We start from the raw sequence: 17,039 nt of genomic DNA on the forward strand, positions 1-17,039 counted from the left end.
TTTTTCTAGATGTACGTGTAGAATACATATAGAGCCACATATATTACACATATTTCATTTCCTTTTCCGGCAATCACGCCATCCCTTCATCCTCGTCACACTACATGTCACAGACATCGCATCATCAACATCGCGTTGTTTAGTGAGGAGACAGTAGGGACGCGCGACCGTGAACACGGTAGAGCTGTTTTATTGTTTAACATTTTTGACACAGCAGCAAAGGAACGACGACGACGGTGCAATAATTTGGTGTCGATGAGGCGATAGCAGGACGCCGATGACGTGGTAGAACGACGACATAGTATCATCACAATATTGTCTGATTATCAGTCACAACATTGGTATCCCGCGGGGATCCGGGTTAGAAAAGGTCCTCAGTACCCTTTGCTTGTCCTGAAAAGCGACTCAATGGGACGGTTCTTCCGATGAGACCGTGAAAAACGAGGCCACGTGTCACAGCAGGTGTGGTACGATAAAGAGCCATCCCTGTTCAAAGACCGTAATCGTCGAGCATAGGCCTAAATTTTGCAGCCCTTCTCTGGCAATGCTGACGTCTCGATATGAGTTTAAAAATTCTCGAGCGGGACGTTAAGCAATATACAAATAACCAACACTGACAACTTTGGTGTAACTAGTGCTTCACCGTCACTGCATCATTGACCAACTAGTTGGTAGTATGATATAGCGCAATAGTAAATTACATGACCCTATTTTAATTTCAATATCGATTTCATTATAAAGGTGTATATCAAATCAAATTTAATATCACTTTGACCGATAAGTAAACACATTCTATAACCTTCAAATTAAACCAACGCGTAAATTTTAAAGATAACGAAGGTGCTGTTATCTTGACAAATATTTGAACAATGTTTCTGTGGCAAGAATGTACTACAAAGTGCCATGACAAGGACATGCCCTCGGTGAAGAACAAGTAAGTTTTACTAGTGAAACTATTTAATCAACTAGCATTGTTGAGTCAAAAGAAACTCGTTTTCATATGATAGTAATTTAACAATTCCGGCAAGATTACCTACAAACACGTGTTGTTCAGACATTCGGTAGATGTAGTCCACAACACGTGATGTTCATGCATTCGGTAAATGTAGTCCACAAACACGTGTTGTTCAGGCATTAGATTAACGTAGTTTTTTGGGAACTATTTTAAGCACCCATATTGATAAATAGAAACTAATGATGCTTAGGACGATTTATTTACGCTGCTATCTGCATCACTTCAACAAACATATTTAGTTCAAACATTTTTTTCTTTTATTTTCTCGATGTCATTATCATTTTACTTAAGATTATGAAACAAGGCAACATACTTGTGTGAACCCTACTATCTATTTTATTACATAAAAGGTTTACTAATCATTATTCATATAATATATACATCTACTTAAAAACATGATGATAATGAAATGGGATCAATGAAAAATGCGAAGATAACGAACAGTGATCAATCTCATAACTCCTATAACAAATACAAAATTAAGAGTTGGGCTGACACGGACCTGTGGACACATCAGAGGTGGGATCAGGTGCCTAGGAGGAGTAAGCATCCCCTGGCGACCGGTCACACCCGCCGTGAGCCCTATATCTTGATCAGGTAAACGGAGTAATCAATAGTGAAAATCAGTGTGTAAAGAACGGCCTAACAATTTGTATGAACAACATCAGGCACCATTTGACTTAAGAATAGGTGAGTGTATGGATAAAACTGGACCGTTATGACTTATAACGACCATAGACTTTGAGAAATGCTGATTTTAAACGAGACTGTTGAACCCCCTGTAACAAAAACTTGTTTGTCAGTACCTTGTCTCTATTTTAACTCCGATCATGCGATGAACAAGGTCTTGCATATTGTATCAGTTGAAAGAAATAAACACCATATGCAGGTGATACTGGAATATTGCAACACAGTTTTGGAAATTCAACGATGGAAAACCTCTTCTCGTTTATCAGGGAGTTGTGTTGTTCGTTTGCCATTGTTTATGTTGAATATAATATCCAAACATGAGACAGGTATGTAAGACTTAAAGTGTTAAATGGGATGTGCTGAATCTACATATGAAGCATAATTTATTCAGAAACTTCTACGTGAGAAGAAGAAAAATCACTTAAATATATCGACGACGTTTTATCCATTAAAAACGATAACTTTTCTTCATATGTCGATTCGATATGTCCCTGCGAGCTCGAAATAAAAGATACCACAGAGTCGTCCACTTCTGCTCCATACTTAAATATTTTATTGAAAGTAGATATTAACGGCAAACTAACAACTCAACTTTATGACAAACGGGATAATTTCAGCTTCTTCATCGTCAACTTCCCATATTCATGTAGCAATATTCCATTATCACCTGCATATGGTGTTTACATCTCTCAACTGATTCGATACGCAAGAGCTTGTTCTGCATATGGTGAGTTTTTAAATCGAGGACAGCTACTGACAAACAAATTTATGGTACAGGGGTTTCAATACTCTCGTTTTAAAGTTAGCATTTCGCAAATTCTATGGTAGTTATAGCCAATACAACCTATCATTGGGTCAAATGCTGTCGGTCGACAGGGAATGTTTACCCCTCCTAGGCACCTGATTCCACCTCTACTGTGTCCAGGGGTCCGTGTTTGCCCAACTATCTATTTTGTATTGCTTATGGGATTTATGAGATTGATCACTGTTCGTTATCTTCATCTTTCATATGAATGAATAGATAAACCTTCGTCGATGTACATATATCTAAATGTCGAGTTGCAGGTTACAGCGGGAAATTGTTTCTTCTCATGAAGAAGCCTTTGACATCTGACCAGCACTCTTGATATTAATGCACTGATGTATTCATATTTATTTGAGACAGCCTTTCCAATTTTAGAATGACTTGCAATAAAGTTCCGAGACTGTGGAAACCCAAACCAAGAACAGAGACGTTCCAACCGTGTCCAAATCCAACATTACTGATTAGATTGATATTTTTCAATGAATTATAAAAAAAAATTATTAACAGTCTTAAACCACTAGAGAAGATAAAATCCCATAATTGTTGCTCTTTAATGCACCCTATAGTGTAAGCCTTATAGTCTACCAACTGACCTACTGGAATGTATCTAAATTTGTAACAAGCAGCATGAAAAAGTGAAAATAACGAACATTGTTCAACATCTAACTACAAGAACATTTTACCATGAACTGCATAAAGCTATTCAATTACAACTAGATCTGTCGTAATGGGAAAAACGTGAAGATAACACTGTATTTTCTATAGGATTTGATATTGATCCCTGTTGGTTATCTTCACTTCGACCTTTGGATAGTGGCGGAATGTACAGATGTATCATGGAAAATACTACAAATTCCTATGAATTTAAAGGAATCAATCTGAAAATATAAAGTGCATAGTTTTACAAATCATATGTGTACAACATTTCCACAACAAAATCCCCGGACAAAATGCACCCACGGCTAGTCGTCGTGAAATCAACTTGCCCCCAAACTTCGTTTACGGAGGTATAATTGTCTGCCATGCAAAGGATTCTCAAAATATTGAGAGGACAGCATATTCCTATGTCCAGTTTGACCCTTGACCATGTGATACCAAAATCAATAGGAGTCATCTTCTCCTGAAGATGTACCAGTGAACCAAGCCTGATGTCTGTCAAGCAAAGGGTTCTCAAGATATTGAGCGGGCAAGGTCTTCCTATGTCTAGAGTAGATTGACCCTTGACCTTAAAAACCACTGGGGTCCTCTTCTTCGCATAACCAACCCACATATGAAATATCACTACGATCAAGTGATTGGTTCTTAAGATATTGAGCGGACAACGTGGTCTACCGACCGACATACCGACCGATCGACCGACAGGTGCAAACCAATATGCCTCTCTTCTTCGAAGAGGGACATAAAAATGTAATGATAGCCATTTCCCCATGAACGCGCTGCAAATGCACATTAATACAGATAAATATACATGTAGTTGTCTATTTACAGCTGCGAATTCCCACTGAAATGAAAGTAGAATCAAAATATAATTGTTGAAAATGAATGAGGGTATTTGCTGGAACGCTTCATGCTGGAATACATTCCTGATTTAGTTTGAAACATAAAATTTATTTCTTAAATATAAACAGTAGTTATAGGAAAGCATTGTGGGTTATAGTAGAGTTTTTTTTAGTGTCTGTGATGCACAAGAAATATCCTCAAATACGGTTAAAGGTCCTTACTTAACAATGAGTGAAAGTAAAAGTATCATGTACATTGATTAAGGGCACTCGAGATTTGCTTGAATACAAGATCGAGATGGCTCGGATGAACATTTTGATCCAAGTGTCTCTTATATCCTAATACTCTCGTCTACGCAACTTATGTTGTCACATAATACATGTGACTAATATACAACGTGTGACACCTCTCCGAGTTTTAGATGATTTCTATATCAATATGTATTTACAAGGTGCGAAATAATGCTTCAATATTTCACATTTCAGAAATTCAAGTGTCTCTTTTCTTCGCTGGAACGATTGTACTTTTTGAAATCTGAAATATCAAGATGGACACAGATAGTCTTGGAAATCCAGTGGATCGAGGCTGGTCCTGGGTGATTTTAGGAGGTAATTCAAATGATAATTAAATCATATCTTTCTTTTATTTTCTATACTGCTCAACTCTCAATTTTCTTTTTTTAACGTAGGATTTATGGGATAGGTCTATGTTCACAATCTTAACTTTTTGATTCTAATTTTATATAGATAATTTTGGGTAAAGAAAAATTGTATAGTCTATTTTTGCACTTTCATTTAGTACGTAGAGGGACATCTCCTAACTTTACAGATTTCAAATCTCATTGCTGTATTTGCAATATCTTCTAACATACATGTTTGTGCAGGTGGACCAACTAGCCCTGTTCTGCATTTCAAGCAAATTGATTTGTTTCTGTTGAGAATTATATTGCTTTCGTCCAACTGTCAGTCTGAAACAATTAACTAAGAATTGAGAAGTCTGCACACCGTTTTTATTGCACACCTTTAAACCGAGGGATTATGATTACGACAGGCAGGAATCATTGATACCGAAACCGCACCTAAGAATACAAAATTTATTCTGAGTTTGTTTATTTTGGATTTACAATGGAATTTTCTTTAAGGAATCTGCATCATAGTTTTCATGATTTTTCTAATTCTTATCGCCACTATATAGCGTTCATTTGTAGTACGTATTGACAGGAAGCAGTCATACATTCCTAAACGTGATTTTTCTACTTACCTGTCCTCCTTTTTCATACTGAATAGAAGAGGACAAAGATGGTGGTCTGAAGATTCTGTAAGAACATCATAGCAAAACTGCCACTTTTAAAGTCAAGTCCTCGCCGACTGTTATAGTCAAGTCCTCGCCGACTGTGATAGTCAAGTCCTCGCCGACTGTGATAGTCAAGTCCTCGCCGACTGTGATAGTCAAATGATAGTCAAGTCCTCGCCGACTGTGATAGTCAAGTCCTCGCCGACTGTGATAGTCAAATCCTCGCCGACTGTGATAGTCAAGTCCTCGCCGACTGTTAAAGTCAAGTCCTCGCCGACTGTTATACTGTTATAGCCAAGTCCTCGGCAACTGTCATAGTCAAGTCCTCGCCGACAGTTATAGTCAAGTCCTCGCCGACTGTCATAGTCAAGTCCCCACCGACTGTCATGGTCAAGTCCTCGCCGACTGTTATACTGTTATAGTCAAGTCCTCGCCGATTGTCATAGTCAAGTCCTCGCCGACTGTCATAGTCAAGTCCTCGCCGACTGTTATACTGTTATAGTCAAGTCCTCGCCGACTGTCATATTCAAGTCCTCGCCGACTGTCATAGTCAAGTCCTCGCCGACTGTTATACTGTTATAGTCAAGTCCTCGCCGACTGTTTTAGTCAAGTCCTCGATGAGACTGGATACTCTATCTTGTTGATCGTAATTAACATCACAGGTCATCTTTCACTCAGCTATCAGAAATTGTTTGAAATTCAAACATCATTCTTCATGCTCAAAGAAAACCGTTCGACTTTGGATGAAATTGAAATATAAAAGTGGTTACAAACATGCATGATTCTGACTCAATGTTGTTAAGAGCAAACGCTTGGGTTTTGTATCAGTTTGATGATTCACAGCGATTCTTCAATACATCAGGTATTTTCGTTAAAAGGCTCGACATCTAATTTACAGTACATGAAGCAATAGTTGGTACATTCACTACACTACCATAGTCAGTTACAAACATTCTGAAAAAACCTACTATCGGCTTTTAACTAATAAGCAATGTCAGTATTAGAATCAGTATTACTAGCAATGTCAGTATTAAAATCAGTATTATTAACATTGTCAGTATTAAAATCAGTAATACTAGTATTGTTAGTATTAAAATGAGTATTACTAACATTGTCAGTATTAAAATCAGTATTTCTAACATTGTCAGTATTAAAATCAGTAATACTAGTATTGTTAGTATTAAAATCAGCATTACTAGCATTGTCAGTATTAAAATCAGTATTACTAGCAATGTCAGTATTAAAATCAGTATTACTAGTATTGTCAGTATTAAAATCAGCATTACTACCAATGACAGTATTAAAATCAGTATTACTAGCATTGTTAGTATTAAAATCAGTATTACTAACATTGTCAGTATTAAAATCAGTATTACTAGCAATGTCAGTATTAAAATCAGTATTACTAACATTGTCAGTAATTACTAACATTGTCAGTATTAAAATCAGTATTACTAACATTGTCAGTATTAAAATCAGTATTACTAGTATTGTTAGTATTAAAATCAGTATTACTAACATTGTCAGTATTAAAATCAGTATTACTAACATTGTCAGTATTAAAATCAGTATTACTAACATTGTCAGTATTAAAATCAGTATTACTAGCAATGTCAGTATTAAAATCAGTATTACTAACATTGTCAGTATTAAAATCAGTATTACTAGCATTGTTAGTATTAAAATTAGTATTACTAACATTGTCAGTATTAAAATCAGTATTACTAGCATTGTTAGTATTAAAATTAGTATTACTAACATTGTCAGTATTAAAATCAGTATTACTAGCATTGTTAGTATTAAAATCAGTATTACTAACATTGTCAGTATTAAAATCAGTATTACCAGCATTGTCAGTATTAAAATCAGTATTACTAGCATTGTTAGTATTAAAATTAGCATTGCTAACATTGTCAGTATTAAAATCAGTAATACTAGGATTGTCAGTATTAAAATCAGTATTACTAGCATTGTCAGTATTAAAATCAGTATTACTAACATTCTTAGTATTAAAATCAGTATTACTAGCATTGTCAGTATTAAAATCAATATTACTAGCATTGTCAGTATTAAAATCAGTATTACTAGCATTGTTAGTATTAAAATTAGTATTACTAACATTGTCAGTATTAAAATCAGTATTACTAGCATTGTTAGTATTAAAATCAGTATTACTAACATTGTCAGTATTAAAATCAGTATTACCAGCATTGTCAGTATTAAAATCAGTATTACTAGCATTGTTAGTATTAAAATTAGCATTACTAACATTGTCAGTATTAAAATCAGTAATACTAGGATTGTCAGTATTAAAATCAGTATTACTAGCATTGTAAGTATTAAAATCAGTATTACTAACATTCTTAGTATTAAAATCAGTATTACTAGCATTGTCAGTATTAAAATCAGTATTACTAACATTGTCAGTATTAAAATCAGTATTACTAGTATTGTCAGTATTAAAATCAGTATTACTTACATTGTCAGTATTAAAATCAGTATTACTAGCAATGTCAGTATTAAAATCAGTATTACTAACATTGTCAGTATTAAAATCAGTATTACTAGTATTGTCAGTATTAAAATCAGTACTACTAACATTGTCAGTATTAAAATCAGTATTACTAGTATTGTCATTATTAAAATAAGTAATACTAACATTGTCAGTATCAAAATCAGTATTACTAACATTGTCAGTATTAAAATCAGTATTACTAACATTGTCAGTATTAAAATCAGTTTTTTTTGTTTGTTTTGAACATATTTTATTGATGAAATCAAAAGGATTGGGAACAAGTTCTGACAACTTACAAGTCCCTCTCCTAAAATATTACAATATGTCATGCAAGGTAATAATTAACAGGTATAATGTACAATGATTAAACAAATCTACAAGTTTCTTCTATAAATTTATGAACAACTGAAAAAATAGTTATATTAGTTTGCAGAGGTAAATTGATATCACCGCATAATAACAATTTTGTATCAATATTAACCAACTCAAGCATGAAAAGGCGATTAAAAAGATCATTTCTAGCCCTGGAGTAATTTTTACAAGCAAAAAAGAAATGATATATATCTTCATTAGTATGTCCACATGTACAAAACGGAGAATTTGTAATATTTAATTTATAAAGATCATAATTAAGTATAAAGTTGTATCTTAGCTTTGTATGAATAATGTTGATATATCGTTTTCCAAAAGACTAATATGATGGTGGTATTGTAATGTCTGTTATTATATTTTTTTATTACCAGTATTGTCAGTATTAAAATTAGTATTACTAACATTGTCAGTATTAAAATCAGTAATACTAGGATTGTCAGTATTAAAATCAGTAATACATGTACTAGTATTGTTAGTATTAAAATCAGTATTACTAACATTGTCAGTATTAAAATCAGTATTTCTAACATTGTCAGTATTAAAATCAGTAATACTAGTATTGTTAGTATTAAAATCAGTATTACTAGCATTGTCAGTATTAAAATCAGTATTACTAGCAATGTCAGTATTAAAATCAGTATTACTAACATTGTCAGTATTAAAATTACTAATACTAGTATTGTTAGTATTAAAATCAGTATTACTAGCAATGTCAGTATTAAAATCAGTATTACTAACATTGTCAGTATTAAAATCAGTATTACTAACATTGTCAGTATTTAAATCAGTATTACTAACATTGTCAGTATTAAAATCAGTATTACTAACATTGTCAGTATTAAAATCAGTATTACTAACATTGTCAGTATTAAGAGCAATATTACTAACATTGTCAGTATTAAAATCAGTATTACTAACATTGTCAGTATTAAAATCAGTATTACTAACATTGTCAGTCAGTATTAAAATCAGTATTTCTAACATTGTCAGTATTAAAATCAGTAATACTAGTATTGTTAGTATTAAAATCAGCATTACTAACATTGTCAGTATTAGAATCAGCATTACTAACATTGTCAGTACTTAGAATCAGTATTACTAACATTGTCAGTATTAAAATCAGTATTACTAGCATTGTCAGTTTTAAAATCAGTATTACTAACATTGTCAATATTAAAATCAGTAATACTAGTATTGTTAGTATTAAAATCAGCATTACTAACATTGTCAGTATTAGAATCAGTATTACTAGCATTGTCAGTTTTAAAATCAGTATTACTAACATTGTCAGTACTTAGAGATTTTATTGAACATAGATATTAACGGTATACTAACAAACTCAACTTTATGACAGTGTCACCATCCCATATTTATGTATCAATATTCCATTATCACTTGTCTGTGGTGTTTATGTCTCTCAACTACGTAAAGAGTGTTTTCTGCGTGTGGTCAGTTTTGAAATCGACGCAGGCTACAGATGAATAAAGTGATGTTACAGGGGTTTCTACAGTCTCATTTAAAGTAATAATTTCGCAAATTTTATGGTCGTTATAACGATCTAATTGATCAATACAACCTGTCATTGGGTAAACTTCTGGAAGGTTTCATACCAATCGAGGCCGTTCTTTAGACACTGACTTTGACTACGAATTACTCCGTCTACCCTACCGAGAAATATGGTCCTCGGCTGGTGTGACCAGTCGACAAGGGACGCTTACTCTTCCTAGGAACATGACCCATCCCCTGATGTTTCCAGGGGTTCGTGTTAGCGCTACTCCTGATTATACATTTGTATAGGAGTTATGATATCAATCACTGTTCGTTATCTTCACCTTTATAGGAGTTATGATATTAATCACTGTTCGTCATATTCACCTTTTCATTTGAACTTTTGATGAACCGAAAAGAACTTTATTATCGCACATATATGACAAAATTCCTGATCAAAATAGAGGTTTCACGGAGAGTGTGACCGGTCAACGGGTATGTTTACTCCTCCTAGTAACCTGATCCCACCTCTGGTATGTCCAGGGGTCCGTGTTTATCGTTCTATTAATTGTTTTTTCTTTATAGGATTTAAGAGATCTATTATTGTACGTAAATTGTGTATGATGTGAAACGAGAAAAGGTAACATGGTTATCTGATAAAAATTTGATTTATCATTGCGGTAATAAAAATCGAGCTTTGATTTATCATTGCGGTAATAAAAATCGAGCTTTGATTTATCATTGCGGTAATAAAAATCGAGCTTTGATTTATCATTGCGGTAATAAAAATCGAGCTTTGATTTATCATTGCGGTAATAAAAATCGAATAATGACCACTGGGTACAATAAATCGATCTTTTTAATATGACCATCCTACAAGTAAATTACTGAAGATTTATTTAAATGAATCTTCGGTTATTTTGACGGGCTTCTCACTTGTAGCCGCCCTTCGGACGTTAAACCACCGGTAGCAAGTTACAACCAAATAAGGATTTACTTCGTCCACATCTATTAAGCACAACAACAAATACATGTAGAATAACAAATTTTATATTAGACACTCCCAGTATGATAATATTATTGGATAATGTTTATTCTACATTGCCTAACATCGTTTTCTATATTTTTCTAGATACACCACCTGTCTCCTACCCGAATAAACGAAAGTGATCAATCAAATTTCCTGAAAACATAACGATTAACAATCTCCCTGAAAATTATTCCGTTTCAGCGGCACGGATCAGTAACACTGTTTATTCTATGTAATTTGTAAACCTGCACATTGTAGATGCGGTAAAAAAATTTTTTTGTTAATTTCAGCATGTTCTGTAATTTCCTTTCTGCACATCGGATCAATCAAGGCCTTTGGGCTGTTCTTTGTTGAATTTTTGGAGATATTTGATGCAAGTGTTTCTGTGACATCACTAATATCATCCCTTCAGAACGTGTTTTTTGCCATAGTAGGTAAGTTTTGATAGCTGGATTTTTCATAGTAGGCAAGACTTGATAGCCGGATTCATAAGTAATTTCAATATTCCTGGATATAATTCGGTAGGTCACTGAATTGTGTTGATGAAATTGATAAATTATGTATTTTCGTATTTCAGCCCTTCCTGTTTTATCCATAGGAATAAACTTCTGGTCTTCGCGGTGTCTCTGTCTGATTGGCGCCATTCTTTGTACGTCTGCCTATGCTTTAAGTGCGTTCGCGATGAGCGTGGAATTCCTCATCTTCACTCTCAGCATTGTCTTTGGTAGATATAAGTTAATTACACTTTGTTCAACTGTCTTTCAATACTTTACAACAATTTTACTTTACTTGTCATAGAAACCCATTATTGTACTTAATAAGTATACATGTAATTTGAAAGATTATGTGAAAAAAGAAATCTACGGAAAGATACACGATGCATTAATGAACGTGGAGTTTTGTCTTTTTAAGGTTGTGGTTCAGGATTCCTGTTTCCGCCAATGTTAGTGATTCTTGGGAAATATTTTAAAAAGAGGCGAGGATTTGCAAATGGTCTGACTATGGCGGGGGCATGTCTAGGAGGATTGGCGTATCCATTGTTTATACGGTTCTGCATAGACGAGTATGGGGTCCGAGGGGCACTGTTTTTAGTGGCTGGCGTGTATATGCATATATTGATTGCTGCAAGCCTACTTACTCCTCCAGAACAATATAGAGCGAAGAAAACTGGCAATCTTCCTGAAAGGGAAACTCTTCTACATTCACCAATAGTTAAGAACACAGACAACCTAAAGTTTATAAAAGAGACAGGCATCATTTCGACGTCACTTCCTAATATTCGAGCAACCCAAGAACCAGTCAAAAAGAGACGAACGGTGACAATTTCAGAGGATGAACATGTGTCAACGTCGAAAGAACACAAAACTGCTTCTTTTTCTCAATATCTTAGTAACATTAGCTTAATGTCTATATCTTCAGTGGATCTTAGGTTTAAAAAATCAGCGAAAAACGTTAACAACAAAAGCATGAAGTGGTATGACTACATAAAGAATATGGATTTTTCAGTTCTAAAACAAACCGAGTTCACCCTGTTTTTAGTCAGCTTTTGCTTCTCTGTAATCCCCGCCATTTTTTACGTGTACCTACCTGCATTTGCTCGAGAGAGGGGTATCACAGACAGAGAGATTCTTATATTAGTGTGCCTTGCAGGTTTCATGGATTTTTTAGGACGAGTTTCTTGGGGCTATTTGTCTGACAATCCTCGTATCCGTACTTCTCACATCATTGTTTCAACCATGCTTATTACTGGTACAATATCGCAAATGACTCGCCTCCTACATTCGTTTTGGAGTTTCTGTTTATTTATTATACTGTATGGATTGTTTGCGGGATCTCCATTTGCACTTTTCTCTCATATGACGATCCAAATAGTCGGGATCGAGAAATTTCCAACTGCGTATGCATTTTTGATTTTAGCTCAAACATGCACCTTTGCAACGACCATTCCATTTGCAGGTAAGATTATTCTGATAACAAAAACGAATGCCAGCTTATCATATAAAGCATGCTGTAAAATCAAACGTAATTCATATCCTGAATGACGAGAGTCATATATATTCTCTTGTATTATATCCAGAATGAGTAACATTGTTAATTTGTTTTGAAGGATATCTTAGAGATATGACTGGAAGCTATTTTGCTCCTTGCCATTATATCGGAACCAATGCCCTCCTATCGGCTCTGCTGTTTTTATTGGAACCTTTGGCACAAAGAAGGGATTCTGAGATCAGGATCAAGCTAGAATCCACGATATCTCACAATGGTAACAAGACAATCGATAAACAAACGACTAACACCAAGAACTAACCAATCTTTCCTACAGAAAAATGGACAGAACTGAATATTTTATTGGGATTCTGAATGAGATTTCGTCTTTGTTCGATGTTAATGGATGAGGTGAAATGTTTAATGAATATTATTGTAATTGATATATGCGAAATGTGTCTCCAAGAATTGTGTCTCTGTTTTATATGTTTGAAAATATGGAAAAATTAAAACATAAAAGACCTCTATATATTGTGCATTATTTGTAGTTACTGATTGATTGTATCACACTCGAGAATATTCACTCATATGGAGGCATCACCATTGCCGGTGAATGGCTGCAAACATTAGGTCTATGCTCAGCGCTTACGGCCTTTTTCTCTTGTGCAACACCTGCTGTGACACGGGCGGTCTCATCAAAAGGGCCGCCCCTTTTAGTCGCCTTTTACGACCAGCAAAGGTTACTAAGGACCTATTCTAACCCGGACCCCCACGGGATTTGTAGTTGTTGATATGATGTATACTTTTCGATGGTGCTTTGTTTAAAACAGTGGGTGGGTGGGTGTCTGTGTAAAAATAAAATAATTCAATCTTTTCCTTTCCCTTTCATATCAGAGGGCGAAGCCCTCTCACGGCCCGAAGGGCCGTGAGAGCGGAGCTCTCCCTATAGGTAACACGTATATACATGTTTAAAAGGAAAATATAGGAAAATATTGAAAAATTAAACCATACCTATGGAACTTGAAAAGTTTGGTACCAATGGCGTCGATTCGAATATTAGCGCGTGGACATGTATTCCTCCATTTTGAATCTCGTCTACTCTAGTTCACGTCGTTCTGAGATGTTACATAAAATCCGTAAAAGCATGTAAATCTTATTTTCCTAATCATATATAATCACTCCACGATTAACGTCGTGTTTTTTATTGTGGTTCAAACGCTATGTTTGTAAATTTGCTAAATAACGACGCTGAATATGACGTCACAATGTACTGTTTACATCGATTGCGTTATATTTTTGCGTTCAATATATAGGCGGATCAAATGTCCAAAATTAGGATGCTTTGATACAGCTCCGTCCGCGTGCTAACTTCGGGTTGTTTTTTGTCCTGTTTTGGATATAGACACAGGGGCTAAGCCCGTTTTGGGCCCGAACTCTGTGATACCAGAAATATATTTAAGGTATCACAAAGTTCGGGCCCGAAACGGGCTTAGCCCCTGTGGATATAGATACTAATGCCAAAACTTTTTTGCTTCGCCCTCAAACACGGTCACGCCGTAAAACATATTAGCAAGCGAAGCTCGCTCCAATGATTACACATATAAGTCACGTGATTTGCTCTTCATCAGCTGAAAAAAGATGAGTATTACCCATAATGCTTCTGGAAAAATGTCGCCGTCACTGCTGTATACTTCATTGACAATCCCGTGATTAAAATAATTAGATTGTTTAGAAAGTACAATTAACGTTTTTAAATTCCAGAAAGCTTTCTCATAGCTTCAAACATTTTGTTTTTGCTTGGTTTGAGAGAAGAAAAAAAACATTGAAGCTAATATGACGTCACAATTTGTAACTGTTTACATTAAGCGCGTTATATTTCCTGATGTTAATAGGCTTCGTTCGTCTCAACGGTCACACCGTACAACATATTAGACGATATTAAATGGTATAAATCTGTGCATTTGCGTAATGTGATTTTTAATTAATTCGGGTTTGCTGTCGATTGAGTAATATGATTACGGTGTGACCGTTGGGGCGAGCGCAGCATATCTGAATACATTTTCAAAAAATTTATATTGAAAACAAGGAAAACTGATCTGGTTCACTGTCAATACGTAGGATTACTGTCTTGCTCTTCTCGTCAATGTAGGAACCAGTTTAGTGGGAAATGCAACGAGCTTGTTGTGACGTAGCCTGGTAGTTGTGACGTGACTGTTTACATTTCTTTAGACAATATTTTAAAAAGAAAAAGAAAGGGGGAAGAATATGATTGTCATCCTTTCCTTTCAAATAAGAAAGGTTTGTAATACTTCAAAGATTTTTTTTATTATTATTTTACAAATCGAACCATCCGCCATTTTGTACAAGGGACTTCTGGGATTGGCGTCAAAAAAAAATTCTTGTTAGAGGTTGAGATTTAGCTCGGATTATTTCCCGCGCTCTAGTCATTAGAGCTCGCAGTACGAGCCAGCGCTCCGCGCTGGCTCGCTATAACATTTGTGTGGAACAGCTCTTGTTCTTGGTTAGTTGGTTGTGTATTGTTTAAAACGTTCCGCTCGAGAATGTTTCGCTCATATGGAGATCTCACCATTGCCGATGATTTAGACCTATGCTCGGCGCTAACAACCTTTGAGCAGCAAAGGCCCTCTATCGTGAGTTGGACATTTCCAGCAACACCTCTCTCATAATGGTAAGACAAATTTGACCTATTTGATTTCTGTGCTACGAATCGTGAAAGTGTTCCTATAATTGGTATGTAACCGACGACACCACTTTTACTTTGGATTTACAGTAAGTGTGAACGAAACATATCGGCAAGTACATGACGTGCTCCAGATAGTTCATTGGAAAGTCCCCGAGTGATTTTAAAGAGCGCTTTTGATTGGTCGGTTAAATTATAGGTAGGCGTTCCCAAGTATTTGGCATTATATTATCTCGTGCTTCACAAGTGTAAGTTTCACTATTTGATTTCAATGCAAGTTGCACCGCACGTAGCGTGAGATTCAATATCGGTTTTGATTTGTCAACGGGGATTTGAGATTACGTTAATTCCCCCCCCCCCCCCCCCACACACACACACACACCCCAGAAGCTATCGACATTTTAACAACGTAAAAGGTTTTATTTTATTTTTTTTACCGAGGCAGCTGCCTCGGTTGCCTCAATGGAAGCTACGCCACTGGAAAGTAATGGGATGTCTTATAAAGAAAAAAATATAAGATGTCTTATGAAAGATACAAGATATCTCGTTAACTTTAGAAGATATAACTTTCATCCTTATAAATTTTATCTTTTAAACAAGAATAAACGTGCCATACTTATAATCCATCGCAGTATCAATAGGTATGGGAGGGGGCATGAAAGGAATTTGATATAAAAAGGCGGGATACAGGGTGAAAAAGGCGGGCTCCGATATGTAAAGAAAAGGCAGGATAGCAGTATCCCAGAATTCAAATAGTGTTGAATATTAAAAAAAAAAGACGGGATCGAAAATGCTGCGAGAAAAGGCAGGATCCGGAGTTGCCTCTATATCCCAATAAAAATTGAAAGGTTACTCCCTTAAATTTCTGTAGATACTTGTCAGTTTTAAGTGATCAGAAATTTCAGTACATGTTTCCATAGGCGATTTTGTCCGTTTAAGAACAATGCTTTTGTTTTGTTGTCTCTTTCACATTCGCAGTTTTCATATCGTTATTTTTAAATAAATCTCTCAGAGGATATTTTCGAAATCTTACAAAGCATTGGATAAGGGCGAGATCAAAAGATTGATGTCGGAAAAATTTCTAAATTCAAATAGTTAGGGGAAAGAGGGGGTAAAAACTCGTAAGTTTCTGTCATCCGACATCGATTACACTTTAGTGGGGGGAAAAGACAACTGACTTTAAAACCACATAATAATACATTTTAATAAACATTTAATAGTTTCAATGTACACTTTCATTTGTTTTACTTGTTAATTGATTAGTTTCAACATACTTCATATTTAGTTTTGTATTGAAGGGGGGGGGGGTGTCTTGATGAGAACTATGCGAACTCAGTTTTCTCAAACATTGAACATTTGATCTCGCCCCTAAAATAATTTGTCAGATTAGGTAATAAGATCAATAGATATTCTACTTGGAGAAAACATTTATTTTCAATACATGGCAATTGGATGCTTTGATGTCTTTTACTGTTATATATACCCACATTTTCGTAAGAAATTCGGAAGTAACCATCGCTAGATACTGTTAATTGAATGAACAACTGCAAGTTCTGTGAATTCTAGCAAAAACTAAATCCCCCAAACCATCCCTTTCTTAAACACATTATTAAAGAAATTCAGCATTTCGTTAGCATTAGACGC

The 17,039-nt window shown here is 35.1% G+C and overlaps 1 protein-coding gene across 5 annotated transcripts; it reads left to right on the forward strand.

Annotated features, from left to right (window-relative positions):
• The first annotated feature begins 830 nt into the window (after positions 1-830).
• Positions 831-13,221, forward strand: LOC125659169 (monocarboxylate transporter 12-like). Of its 5 annotated transcripts, XM_048890758.2 has the most exons (6): positions 840-934; positions 4,496-4,618; positions 10,999-11,142; positions 11,286-11,432; positions 11,621-12,664; positions 12,816-13,221. In XM_048890758.2, exons 2-6 carry the CDS (start codon positions 4,558-4,560, stop codon positions 13,013-13,015), a joined length of 1,596 nt encoding a protein of 531 aa, XP_048746715.2. In that variant the 5' UTR covers positions 840-934; positions 4,496-4,557; the 3' UTR covers positions 13,016-13,221. The 5 variants fall into 5 exon arrangements, with proteins under 5 accessions (XP_048746716.2, XP_048746715.2, XP_048746717.2 ...); XM_048890759.2 differs by lacking the exon at positions 10,999-11,142 and having other exon boundaries at positions 831-934; XM_048890760.2 differs by having other exon boundaries at positions 884-4,618; positions 10,811-11,142.
• Positions 13,222-17,039: the final 3,818 nt, after the last annotated feature.

The sequence above is a fragment of the Ostrea edulis genome, chromosome 9 (assembly GCF_947568905.1).
Source record: "Ostrea edulis chromosome 9, xbOstEdul1.1, whole genome shotgun sequence".
In the NCBI taxonomy this organism is placed as follows: Eukaryota; Metazoa; Mollusca; class Bivalvia; order Ostreida; family Ostreidae; genus Ostrea; species Ostrea edulis.

Coding starts and splice junctions, on each gene's coding strand:
- LOC125659169 (XM_048890758.2), top strand. CDS start 4,558: ATGGACACAGATAGTCTTGGAAATCCAGTGGATCGAGGCTGGTCCTGG. Junction 11,143..11,285: donor CGTGTTTTTTGCCATAGTAG/GTAAGTTTTGAT, acceptor TTCGTATTTCAG/CCCTTCCTGTTTTATCCATA. Junction 12,665..12,815: donor AACGACCATTCCATTTGCAG/GTAAGATTATTC, acceptor TTTGTTTTGAAG/GATATCTTAGAGATATGACT.